Source organism: Cryptomeria japonica, chromosome 9 (genome assembly GCF_030272615.1).
Source record: "Cryptomeria japonica chromosome 9, Sugi_1.0, whole genome shotgun sequence".
NCBI classification, from domain to species: Eukaryota; Viridiplantae; Streptophyta; class Pinopsida; order Cupressales; family Cupressaceae; genus Cryptomeria; species Cryptomeria japonica.
Genome location: NC_081413.1, coordinates 470,024,102 through 470,037,703, shown reverse-complemented (window position 1 = coordinate 470,037,703; position 13,602 = coordinate 470,024,102). Strand labels below are relative to the sequence as shown.

The window sequence follows — 13,602 nt, the reverse complement described above, 5'->3', positions numbered from 1 at the left end:
ACCATGGAACATAGGTTTCATCATAATGTTGAGCTCTTTTTGATGATAAATGCCTTTCAATTTCAAGTCTGTATTTTAAATATTTAGATTTCATATGTGACTTTTAAGTATTTCATAATTTCCTACATTTTGAATTTTTATTATTTTTAAGCTTCCATTTCATGCTGTCTTTAAAATAAAGCCTCCCACAAACACATCCATACATTTCCTGCTGTCCCTGCTTCAGAGGCGCCATGGAAGATAGCTGATTACAGAATGCTAAAAGTGAGAATATACAAATTCTGACTACCAAAAATAATGGAAGAGATAAACAAGCTTTTATTACAATCTGTTGGGACTGTGAACTACAATTGATCAACATGATGGCAAGACAAATAAGACCTTAAAAAGAAAGTCCAGAGAAATAGCCAATGGTTTAAAAGAGCAGAGCAAAGTCCAATTTATGACAACCTACACACTATGTTACCACACTCCCCCTCCTGGCTCTTGAACCCAGCCCGAATGAGTTCAGATCCAGGGAAGTTTCCCCCGGGGTATGGCCAATGCATAGCCCAGACAGCCTAAGTACATCTGAGACATATCCAGGGTGTACCCAGATCATCCAGGACTTCTCCCAACTCCCAGCCATGTGAGCTTTGCCCTAGGCTTTACTTTTTTTTATGAATTGCAAGCTCCACATGTGGTTGTAAATGTTGGAATCTCCTGGGAGGTGAATGAATATATTCCAGTTGACAACAGTTCCCTTGCATCTCTCTTTAAATGTCATTAGAATTAACAACGGCCTCCACTGCCTCTACAAAAGAATGTTGCAGGGAAGGTGAAAAGCCATGCTCACTAATGTTATGATGTCGGCTTTTCAGTAGTGAGACCTTTGATCTCTTCATTTCTAAGTTCCTATTTGTGGGTTGAATAGATGCCAGAATGTCATTGACTTTTTTGAAGGGGATTTCTCAAAAGATGAGGTTTAGACTACAGTTTCTTACAATAAGCCTTCTATAAAGAAGGTAAGTTGCTTCTTATATATTTCTGCAATATAGAAAAAAGATCAATTATAATTGGTTAAAGTGTCATGTCTCTGGTTTGGATGGACATCTCTGCTCCCTCTTTTGCTTTGGCAGCCACCTTTCCAGACCTTATGTCCAACTTTTGTTGTTTGAGCCTGTTTCCAAATCTTGCCAAACCACATTTGCCTTGGTTTTTTCCATTTTAAAAAAAAAACAAGTTTCGCTAAATAACCCTCCAAATGTAGCTTAAAATTGCTTGGTTAACAAAATATCAGTGAAGGCCATAGTTGTTCAAAGAATAGAATCTGCATCATCTCAATGTCTTTTATATAATAAGCATAGCCCTATATGTCCCAAACTTTTAGTTTTGAAAGATTACATGGGGAAAAGTTTTAGGTAATCCACAAATAGAAAATGTTTTAATAGTGTCAAATAATTTAATCAGGCAATAAAATAAGCAGTCACCAAAATATCTTTTAACTGTGTAAGCTGACTAGGGGCTTAATTCAAATCTATTATTTATTATAATTAGATATCCATACCTTTGATATAGGTAAAAGAAAGCAACTTGATCCTGCATATAATGACATTCTGTGGTAGTCTTCATGTGTAATTCACTCAAATTCCAACCATCTCTTGGATTTCGATTGCTAGCACTAATATCCACTTTGCAAACACAGCCAAGTTGGAGAACTGTATTAAAATCTAAGGGCATCTTAGTCTCATACACTCCCTGGTCAAAACAGAATGAAAAGTTAGATGAAGTAAGGGGCAAAGCCCAAGAAAAAAGCTTATCAATTCGTGTAATGCTAATCTCTACCAGCAATCTGAGATGCACAAATGAGTCTTAATAGAATTGGCCAGTGCTTTTTAAGAGAAATGGACTATAGACTTGAGGATTTTTCTCCACTAACACTACATGACTGCATTCTTAAATTGCATTAGCACAGTGAATTATCTTTGGTGACTATTGTTCAGTCCAATTCTAACAATGGATCATAAAAATAGCATAAAGCTGAAGAGGTTGGAGCATCCTTTTTTATATATAAAGAATATCTGGCAAAAGCACAATTAAATTTAGAACAAACAATATTGGTCAGAGGTATTAGAATAAACGATCAGCTGCATAACTGAGAACACAGATAGATGCAACACTGTTTATTGACTGTTTAACCTAGACATTTTTTGTTCTTTTCAATTCATATCAAACTAGTATCATCTCAGGAGGTTAAGAAGCTGAATTTTGGTGTATACTGGATATAACTCTTCCCATGTCTGAAGATTTGTCAAATATAAACTGGTCATTATTCATTGGGCTCTGTCTATTGTTCACAACAGGATTATGATCATGTAACATATAAATTGCCATCTTCGCCTGTAGACTGCAAGGTCGCTTATCTCCAACATTGCTACATCTGAATTTCTTAAAATTAAATTATCTTCATTATGTGACTTCTTGTAGTAACCATGTTGCAACTGATCCTTATATTGGAAATGGAAGAGTTTTGCTGAAGAGTATGAATGTTACCTCCACCTCAGGATCTGCCAGATGAGCAGCAAGCTTTCTTCCTGCAGCTTTGAATTGTTCTTCATCAACTACCACCTAAGAATGGCATTTTGAGAAGAGTGAATGACAAAGTTCAGTAAATAAACTTCAATCTGACGTATACCACAAGGGCTGTATATTTTGCATGAATGTAAGTACATATAAAACACACCTCAATCAAGTTGAAGCTTGTCCGTCCATGAGGCAGAATCCGCGTAACACGCTTTCCAGGAAATTCTTCTGTAATAGGTGCTTTGGTGTTGATATAGAACACTCGAGGAGTTTTAATAGGAATTTTAAACAAATTTCCTCCTGCCAAGACCCATGCAAAGAACTCCCCAGGCTTTTGACTTGCAAGAAGCTGCAAAATCTGCATCATCAAAAGTTGTCAAATGTAAGTACAAAAGTATTGAAGAAAAAACCTTCTGATTATGAAATCAAAATGCTTTAGTATGGAAATTTTCATTACCTGCCAATGAGAGTGAGTAAGTGCTGCTTCGCGGCTTCTAAAGAATGCACCAACTCCCCCTCTTGTCCTTTCTATTCTATTACCTCTCGAAGTAGGAAGTTTGTCAAACACCCCTATCATATTATCTGTGTCTCTTAGAGAATCATCCACCCTGCACAAGCAGTGAGAAAAAGAAATGATATGAGCAAACTTGGATCCTATCAAACATACCACGTAAAAAAATAATTCACTGTGCTAATGCAATTTAAGAATTCACTCTAGCATCTGAGCAACTAAGTGTCCAATCCATTAACCTGCTTACACATTATTTCAAAAATTTGAATACCACTACAAATGCTTTTGACTTTTTAAGAGCAACAAATTCATGCACAAGTGTTTTCAGGTTTTCAAATATGCATCACCACTTTCTGACCAACCACATTCATATTATTCAATGATTTGTTAACTAAATTAAGTTTAAGGAGGTTTGACATTTCTTTACTTATCCATCAGTGATATTGTATTAAGAATCAGTTAAAAGCACTCATCCAAGATTCCAATCAACCGTATAATGATTCTTGAATGAGAAACATCATGACCTAGACACAAGCAACAGTTCAATATTCTTTGAATATTTTCACTAAAGCTCACACGGCTCATGCCATTAAAGGCTGATTTAATTATCTCCTACAAAATTAAAAGAAAACTGTCATACAGTGGCATCTAAGATGCCCTAGGGGTGAAAGAGATGCAGTCTATAATCATGTGACAAAACCTTACACATACTGAATGGCATGAGTGAATTGTTACCACAGCTTTCTAGCTGGAATTTTGATTTATGGTTTAACAGTACTCTAACATCTGAGCAACTAAGTTGAATCTTAGATTCAAGGCAAAAAATTAAAAGCAAGTTTTATCTAGATCTAGTGGGTGCCAAGTACTACAGCCCATGCATAAGAGGAGATGTCAAATCAAATAAGACATCACTCTAATGCTTTGTTTAAGGAAATTGGTTGCCCATAATTTGAAATCAATTTGTACCTATAATTTTGTCGAAATACTATATTTGCAGTTACTCTTCTATTTAGTGCATCCAATTTCATCCTAGATAGCTAATGAGATTTTGGTGCTAGTTTTGATGAAATCTTCAGAGATGTAATTGTATAACTCTGCTCAACATTTTGTAATTCTTTAATCTTATGAATTAGGATTTTCAATTTTTTGGTATAAAAAGAAACTAAAATAATAAGCTGTGCATCACAAAACAGCAAGATGCAAAGAATTTAGATTTCATTCAAGAATAATCAAAAGCATGTGCAACTGTTAGTTTGGCCTTATCATCTGCCACAGGAAAATAGTCTCTGGGCTGCTTAGAACATCATATGGAGTTCTCATCAGAAGAAGGTAGTGTACAATCGCTAAACACTAAACATTTCTGGCATGATGTTCACCATCTGCTAACTGATTAAGATGATACATGTACTAAAAGTCTAAAAGTCCAAGACCAAATCTTTAAGAAAAGCCACATAGAAGACAGACAATATATCACCTTTTACCCAGTTCAAATTATACAATACCTCCAAGGCTAGCTATCCCAACCCTTCAATTGTCAAAGATAAGAAATCATTATGAAACATATTTGGAAGAGAACTACTGTTCTAAAATGATCAGATAACCCAACCCAAAATACCATATTATCAATCTTCTAATTTCCCCAAAGAGAGGTCTCAAATTGAACTAGTAATTTCCTTCAAGAGGGGCCTCAAAGGACACTTGAAACGTTGAAATTGAAACTTTACACACTGGTATCCACGTAAATGATATTATGTCCGAGTTCAAAAAATATTAAAATCTTTAAATTTCTTCAATGCTAAACAATGTAGCATATTCTAACGTTCAGAGTTCTTTTTGCAGTTAAAGAATGATATCTCAATTAATTCAACCCTAAATGATAATTGAATTTCTACCTCTATGCTGAGTTATTCCAAAAAAAATTCAAAACATGCATACAAAGTTACAAACACAATTCCAAAATAATAATGTTAAAACCTCAATATAAGTGCTGCAATGATATTTAAGAATTCTGTTATGATAAAAAGCATATTAATTTACGAGCTATTATGTATGTAGCAATAATTATTCATGAAAGCTTCTAAGAAACTCAAATCAAATAAACAAAGATATACTCAAGCTCTTCTTATACCTTAGCTTTTTTCGCTTCTCAAGTGTTTCTTTCCATTTCCGCTTCTTCTGGTCAAGCCAACCTTGGTAATCAACATTCTTATCAATGGATTCAGGCCTCTGATCACTTTCATTTACATCAGACAACACTTTACGATGCTTCTGACTGTTTTCTGGCTCTTGACTGCAATTTTTATTCCTGGATAAATCTTTCTTGCTTTCAAAGTTACGAACTATAGGCCTAGGACCCAAATGAGGCATATTCTCTTTGTTAGCCATATCCTCTAAATCTCCAACCAACTCGGTATCCATAAAATGATTGGATACAGGCAAATCGTTAAGTGACTTGTTCTTTAAGCCAAACATATCTCGAATATTTCGTTGGCGAAATTTGTCTTCCTTTTCGCGGACCTTCTTATGTAGCCAATCTGGATGTGCTACCCTTGGCACAGGATTAGCAACCTGTTCAGCATATAACAGTGAGTACAGATATTCAGGCCAAAAGATAATTAAAAAGTAGAAATGTATATAATTATAATGTTTTCTAAAAGATGATAATGACCTTTTGCATGGCAGCAGGAATTGTAATAATTTTCTGGATTGCAGAGCTTAGGCGTTGCCGGTAATATGACCAGTCCACAATAGACCTAATAGCTACATCAGATGATGTTTTGCACCATTTCCTTACGTATACTTTCATTATTTCTACAAACAAACAACAAAAGTCATCTTCATGCTCATGGGGATCATGTACAAGGAGGCTAAAAATGCATAGTAATAATGATATGAGAGAATACCAGGTTCTGTTTCAAAAATTGCAACAGGTATAGCACGCTCACTCACAGGAGCACCCTGTGGAAGACAATAGACAGACATTAATAACTATCCAAATCAAGTTGATTTCTTGGTATAAGTGATATAAGACATCTGTAACGTACATATTATAAGTGATTCAAAACATATTTAGTATCTGTTTGTAAATAAACTGTCCATTAATTTAAACCCCAAAGAAATCCCCATGACACCAAAAATTTACACCAACTGCACATTGATGACTACAATTCATCAGTGACCTGAAAACTTGCCCAGAAAGAAAACCAAGATATACGCCAAATGTATATGTAAGCAGGTTGTACTACAAAACAAACATTTTATTGCTTACGTTAATCAGTGGTAAGACCACTCATGAAAACATACAAGATGTGGCTTATGAATTTAAACATCGCCAAAAAAAAATGAAATAGAAAGCACATATCAACACATTAATATAAGGTTGTTAAATACCAGTTCGACTCAGAATTCATTGATTGTTGTTATAATAAATCCATTATATAAGACCAGGCTCCCGAAACATTTAGAAGTTGACTCCTTTAAGTTGATTTTTAAAAATAGACAGCATAAAATATGCTAGTTGAATTCCAGCAACCTGTGATAGTACAAAAGACATTTTAAAAAGTTGAATTTAGTGGAGATTCATTAATTTTAACTTTAGACAAGCTTGTTCACAGGCACCTTGAAGCTAAAAGACTATTTTTTTAGTGGGACTCGTTTTACCAGAATTTCACAAAAACAAAAAAGGGCAGAGAAGGTAAAAATGTTACAAATCCTAGGGAAGCAAATGAAGAAACAAATCAAAGATGCAAGTGAGTGGTGACTTTGGTTTGTATGCACAAAGATTGGCTACAGAAAACAACTAAGAAATCTTGAACAGCAATTCAACAACTTCTATGGAGAGCTTGAAATGAGAACTGTCTAAGAAAAGAAAGCAAGAACTATAAGGAATCAACAGTGAAATTGAAGAAATTACCACAAAGAAGATATAAACCAATGAGAAGAAGAAAGATTCCTGCTGTTGCATCTTGACCAAATGTGTTATACACAAAAAGAATAAGAAATGAAAACAAAAATGAATAGAAAAAGGGTCAATGTTATTGCATGTAGATACAATTCTCATAATGCTTGACCAACAAGAGAAGATTAACCTGATGAAATAAAGTGAAGAGGGAGGAGCATTGTGCCCTCATGCCAAAAAAAAGTAGGCTAGGGAGGGAGAAGTGAAGAAAAAGACCTTCAGAAATTCACAGCTACATTAGGGATCAGACAACAGGAGATAACTCTAGCTTCAGGTGAAGAGGCTGAGGTGAGGAGAATGCGGTGTAAACTCCATCAACAAAGAGGGAGAAGTCCAAGGTATAAGCAACAGCATAATGCATTTGTGCTCGTATAGATACTTTGATAATCTAAGACCGACATTACAATATGAACTATAGTAAAATGACTGCTCTGATACTTAGAGCAACATTAAATGTTCTACATATACTTAGTGGCTAATCTGTATTCTGCAGAAATAAAATATTCAAATTATAAGTGCCCTACATACAAAAAAAATTATCAAAAATATTATTTGAGAAATAATTTGACATAGAACTCCAATCAAAACATAAAACAACCGTAATTGCCAGAGTAAAAAACGTTGAAAGTCCAAAAAACCTGTGGATTTCGTGCAACTATGTATCGGCACATAAGCCCTTTATCTTTAACCATTGCATCTCCAAGAAAATCAGCAAGCCTTCTTGCAGTAGTAACAGCACATGACTTCTGCTCCCCGTAGTCCAACAGTGATTTGCTCATGGTACTTGATTCAGATATAAAATCCAGCAATTCACCATCAGAAACATCAACTCCTTGGTTCTGGACAAAAAGAATCACATCTGAAGTGAGAAACTGGAATTTTTTGATGGCCATGTTGACCATTTTATTTTGTGCTAGGAATATAAAACTGGGCATTTACATATCAATATCAAAATATTGGAAGTTGGTTAAAAAAACGCCCTCTGTTGAATGCTAGATTTCTATGTTCATCTTACATCAAGAAGGTCAAGCCACCGGTCTGCCACAGAAGCAACTGCTGAATAGCATTCCTCTAAGGTTGTTCCATGAAGAAATTTATCAAACACTTCAGCCTGTTTAAATTAGCCACAAATATAGCATCAGAAAAGAATAAGATGAGCTTCTTTTGATTAATGTACAGTAAATTTATTTTCAAATATAATTTCTAGCAATGCCAAAAAATCAACTACTTTAAGGAAAAATCAAATGCATGGGACTCTAGGGAGGACACTTGGAAATTGGAATTTATCATCAGGCACTGTTAATATGCACAGCACATAAAATCGCTAGTTGAACAAACAATGTGAAGTTTGCTGCAAGCCTACTTCTGTGACTAGTAAAATTTAGCACACTATCCATAATGGAAAAGCAGCACTACAGCTATTGGCGAAGTAGATAGGAATGAGCTGAAGAAGTTAAACTAACAATATAACATTTGACACATACTGCAAAGAAATGAAAATTATTTTTCTACCAGGGCCCTGGATAGTAGTTAGATGTTTCAAAAAAAAATCTGTTGCCAACAACAGAATGTTGTCTAAAAATCAGTGTACCTTGAGTATGCGCTCAATTCCACCATCCAGAGACATTTAAAAGATGTCCCCTCCTTGCACCTAATTTTTGTGGGGATGGGGGATACCCCTAGGACATCTCCCGAGAAGTACCCCTTAGGGTATGATGCAAGACAGGGAGGGAGAAATTGGTCGAATTGTTGTTAAAACCCTAGTTACCCTAACTAACCAGGTAACCCTGAGAAAATCTGCAGTATCTTTCTCCTTCTAACAGTTCAGAACTTCAAATCACCGGCAAACAGAAGATATTACACTACTCTATACCCACATGTGCTCACCCACACAGCTCAAATCCATACAACAACATATAAGTACAGAAAACAGAGTGATTTGCAGAAATTGGACTTCCAAAACAATGCCAATGATTTCAAAATTTTGAAAATATGTTGCAGAATCAGATTTCAGAAATTCAAATTTTCAGAATTCACACAGCAAAATCTGTTTCCAACCATTGGCTTATACAATTTATACCAAAATTTGCACTTTCCCGCAGTCACAACAGACCTTTGGGCTGCATGACTGTTCAACTCCCAAATCTTGTAAAATCAAATTTAGACACTGACATCGGAATAACAATCCCGGACTGACAAATCAATGTTCGACACCGACGTCGGAATAACAATACCGAACCGAGGTCTTGATCATCCATCGGAATAACTAATAAAGGCGGAGTAACCATTTTGTGCAATTCCGATAGAGTAAACTTACCCCGATGTCCCTATTTCGGTATAGCTATACCAAACAAAGCATTTGGATGTCTATCGGCATAGCCATCAAAAAGTTGGTTAAATAGTATTTTCCAATCCCGATAGAGTAAACTATCCCGATGACAACATTGACAACTTTTTACAACAATGACACTTTATCGAGTTAACTATCCCGATGACAACAATGACAACCTTAGAACAACTTTACAAACTTGCAAATTATGACCCCAAATTTGACATACCCACCTAAAAACATGAAATAACATTACAAATGGTCTCAATAGACCTTATTGAATCAAAATGACATGACCCCTACCTCCTAAGACTCAAACACCCAATTGACATGGTAACTAGACTCTAGGCGTTCCTGCTTTATTACTAGGAGGCCAAAACATTCTCATAAGTGACTAGGAGGCTTTTGCAAGCTTTCTTGGCAAGAGAATATGCAAGAGTCTTTGATTTATTACTTGCTATGTCAACATCCTATTGTAATTTAATATAAGCCAATATTTGATTCTTGGCCCAAAACAAACTCTTATTCCCTATAAAGGAATAAAGCCCAAGTGAGCTTTCACTTGAGAGCATGAGCTCTTATCCTCTTTTGCATAATGATCACAATTCCAAAGATAACCCTCGCCGCCAAGAATTTGTTCAATCATTGTCGTATATTGCCAAAGAGGTGACAATTAATCAAATTTAAATGCAACTCCCTACAATTGGGGCAATTGAACAAGAACTACCAACCATTTTGTATGAGCCTAAAACAAAAACATTACAAATTAACAACCTGTTGTGACCTTTTCACACATCGCCCCATTGCTAACGGGGACCCTCTCTTTTCCTGCTTTCTGCGTTGTTAGGTTAGGGTTTTGGCTGCTTAGTGAGCAATTTTGTGTTTCACATGCCCGAGTCTCGAAGTTTTGATCATGCCTAGTGCTATTTAGGGTTTTGAGATTATAGGATCAAGCGCGTAAATTGAGATTTTAATGATCCTAGTTTTGTCTAAGTGTTGACCCTTTTGGAGCGTTAACGTGTTTTTAAATGTCCTCGTCGGTGATTTTAAGTGCTAAAGTGTTTTCAGACCTTTTGGAGTTGTTTTCTCACTCCTAGAGAATTATTCAAGTTGATTTCACACTTTGTTCCAATGGATTTTTTCGTGTTACGCTCCAATTTTGATGAATTTGCCTAAGTCCAGTTGAGTTTTATTAAGTTTCGAAGTTTCTAAGTTATTCTGAGTGGAAAATTCATCATTTTCCAGATGAAAATCCATATCCTAAGAGTTAAAAGGTCAAAATTCCATACTAGAGGTGCTTTTCCCCTCGTATTCCTAGCTACCCATGGTTTTCCCCTCTCAGAATCCAGACTGGACATGGATTTCCCCTGAAATCCATACTTGCCTCATTTTTCCACCACTATGAATCCATACTAGAGTGTCAAGATTTATCCTAGCTACCCACAATTTTCCACCAGGGAGGCATGGATAGGTTGCGGATAACATTTGCATTCATTCCACACCTGGGTCGATTTTCCACCAGGTCTTTGTGAAAAGTTTTTGAGGATTTTTGTCCAGATTTTCATCCAGATTCACAACAATTTTCCACTAAGAATGCATTTCATGATTTTGAGTCCGGATTTTCATCCAAACTGAGGTCGTTTTTCCACCAGAGGGGTATTTTTGGGTGATAACTTAATTTTAATTGGAGTTTTTCACTCCACTCATCAATTTTCCCCTAGCCCCATTTTGTGCACATTGGATGTTTTTTGAGTCCGGATTTTCATCCAAACTGGGATCAATTTTCCCCAATTGGCCCATTTTGGATTTAAATTGAAATATTTTAATGAGTCTCATTTTAATTGTTTTTTAATAAAAGGCAATGATTATTTAAATGATGAAAGCAATTAATAAATGATTTGCAATGAGCATTTAATGTTTTCAACCTTCTAGAAGCAAATTAGTTTCACCCAAGCAAGTATAAGAACAAGTGTTTTATCCCACATTGCTTGTGTGGTGAAATTGGTGATGAAAGTTAAGATTAAAGGGAGGAGTCCAGCATTATTTTATTATTAAGTTTGCCAGATGTTTCCATGCAAGGGCGATTTTCTCCATAGTTGGCAATTTTTTGGAGCAAGTATTCAAGTGAAGTGTTTGATTGAAGACTTATTTCTTCCTCCATTCCAGCCAACTGGACAATCCACTCCATTGTTGTCATTTGAAGCTTATTGACTCCATTGTTTCAGATTTTCGATTTTTTGGGGAGTTAGCGATTTTTTCTATTTGGTAATTTTGATCATTTTAAAGGGCTCCTACCTCTAAGTTGGTGATTTTCCTTGGGGCTACTATTTTTCCTATTTCTAAATTGGCGATTTTCCTTGGCAACGGATGTTTGGGGTCGGAAATCAGATTCCTTCCCCAACGTATGTAAACATTATGAAGAGTGGTATTTTTCAAGCCACTGGATTTCCACAATCCATACAATGCAGTGAGCTTATCCTGGAGTGTGCACGATGTTATGATCCTCACTCGCGAATGATGAAGACTCCTAAGGGCGTTGGCATTGCCTACCTTGTTGAGGATGTGATTGTTGAGGTGTTTGGAATCCCACGTGGAGCAGATATGAGGAATGCAACTAAGGATGAATATGAAGAGCAATACACGAAGATGATGGATGCATGTAAGAGTATAATAAATAAAGAGTGGATGATCAAGCCTAGGCTTCATCATTCCAAGCCTCCCAAGACACTCATGTGCACAGAATTTAAAGAGGAATATAGTGACTTAGTATTCCTGCTCAACAGAGTGATGAGGACGCCACAGGGTGCAATATTCGATGGATGGATGTTCTACTTCATCTAGGATTGTCTTAGAGGGACATTGATAAATTGGTCTAGAATCATAAGTGACAATCTAGACTTTCAGCTGAGGAATGTACAACGGTCCAAGCCATTTGCTATGACTTCCTACTTGGTATACCCGCTTGCACGATTTGTTTCATACAAAAGATTGATATGCAAAGGTGAAGTCGGGAATGGGCAAGGACAATTCAGGAGTCATGAGTGCTATCCCCAGCTGAACATGTATAGAATTGAAGACTATAAGAGAGTGAATGATGTATTCACCATGTACATCATGCGGATGCTACAAGGCTGAATCCACAAAAGATTGTCCAAGGAGGCAACAGAGCTAATAGAGAAATACGGATCGTGGTATATTCAGTTTTCCACTTTCACGTACCTTAGGATTCATGGGTTTCAATCCGAACCCTACAGGCTTCCTAGGTATCCTTTCGACAAAATGATCTTGTTGGAAGTGGTGAGACAGCTTCTAGAGTTTGATTCCATTCACAGAGAGAAGCATAGGACAGGCATGACATTCCCTATTTCAGCTGAGAAGGCGTTGGAGGTTTCCCAGTCTGCCTTAGCCGCCAACACTGCAAGTGAGGAGCTTGCATTCTATCGATTTGCAACCTTCGAGAAAAGAGAAAGATTTGATCCCGATAAGAAAGTTGGAAGGATTAGGGGAGAGAAGTTCATCCACAAGGTAGACATAGAAGATTATTGGGCCAACCTGATGGACAAGCAAGCAGAAGAGACGAATGTGGTCCAGAATGTCAGTGGATTTCATGAGGAAGTGTGGACTTTTCCTCATTCCTGATCAGGTGTTAGATGACAGGGATCATACGCATCCACAGTATGAGAATGAAATGAAGAAGGCAATCTTATTGCCTAATTGGTCAGAATCAGAAGAGATTGATCTGAATGTATTGATGAGAGAGGTCTTGAGTTTCTCCTGTACATGGGTGGATATTCAGATGAATAAGTTAGTTGATATGGGTGTTTCCTTCACTTATGAAAAGAAGACGCTAGAAGAGTCTACTTCCAAAGATGATCAGAGGACTATTAGTGATGTCAGGATTCATGCAGATGAAGAGAGTCAAGCTCCCAAGAGAAGGAAAAACACGCCAAGAGGAGTCAAGGCCAGAGGGAGGAAGATTGAGGAGGTAAAGAAGAAGAAACAAAAGACTATCATTCCTTCACCTATCATTCCTCCACCACCTCTCAGTGTCTCATCAATTAAGGAAATTGAAATAACATAACAGAATAAAAAAACCCAGCAATGTTCCAACATGGTGATACTACCAAAGAATATTCAGGAGTTACATGCCATAGCGACATTTGCTCCACCAAATGAGAATGATGATCAGCCGAGATCCCCTACTGTCCTTTTGGAGGTTAGTTTGAGAAATGAGATATATGA

At 36.5% G+C, this 13,602-nt stretch overlaps 1 protein-coding gene across 1 annotated transcript in view; it reads right to left on the bottom strand.

Moving 5' to 3' along the window:
* The window catches only part of LOC131075939 (DNA polymerase epsilon catalytic subunit A), a 62,467-nt gene that overhangs the window by 13,782 nt on the left and 35,083 nt on the right, over positions 1 to 13,602 (bottom strand). The window contains exons 25-33 of the mRNA XM_058012915.2: positions 8,047 to 8,142; positions 7,670 to 7,870; positions 5,977 to 6,031; positions 5,742 to 5,884; positions 5,202 to 5,641; positions 3,020 to 3,170; positions 2,723 to 2,920; positions 2,533 to 2,607; positions 1,547 to 1,737 (exon numbers count right to left, since the gene is read on the bottom strand). Of these exons, the coding sequence (XP_057868898.2) occupies positions 1,547 to 1,737; positions 2,533 to 2,607; positions 2,723 to 2,920; positions 3,020 to 3,170; positions 5,202 to 5,641; positions 5,742 to 5,884; positions 5,977 to 6,031; positions 7,670 to 7,870; positions 8,047 to 8,142 (1,550 nt within the window). The remainder of the gene's footprint in view (positions 1 to 1,546; positions 1,738 to 2,532; positions 2,608 to 2,722; positions 2,921 to 3,019; positions 3,171 to 5,201; positions 5,642 to 5,741; positions 5,885 to 5,976; positions 6,032 to 7,669; positions 7,871 to 8,046; positions 8,143 to 13,602) is intronic.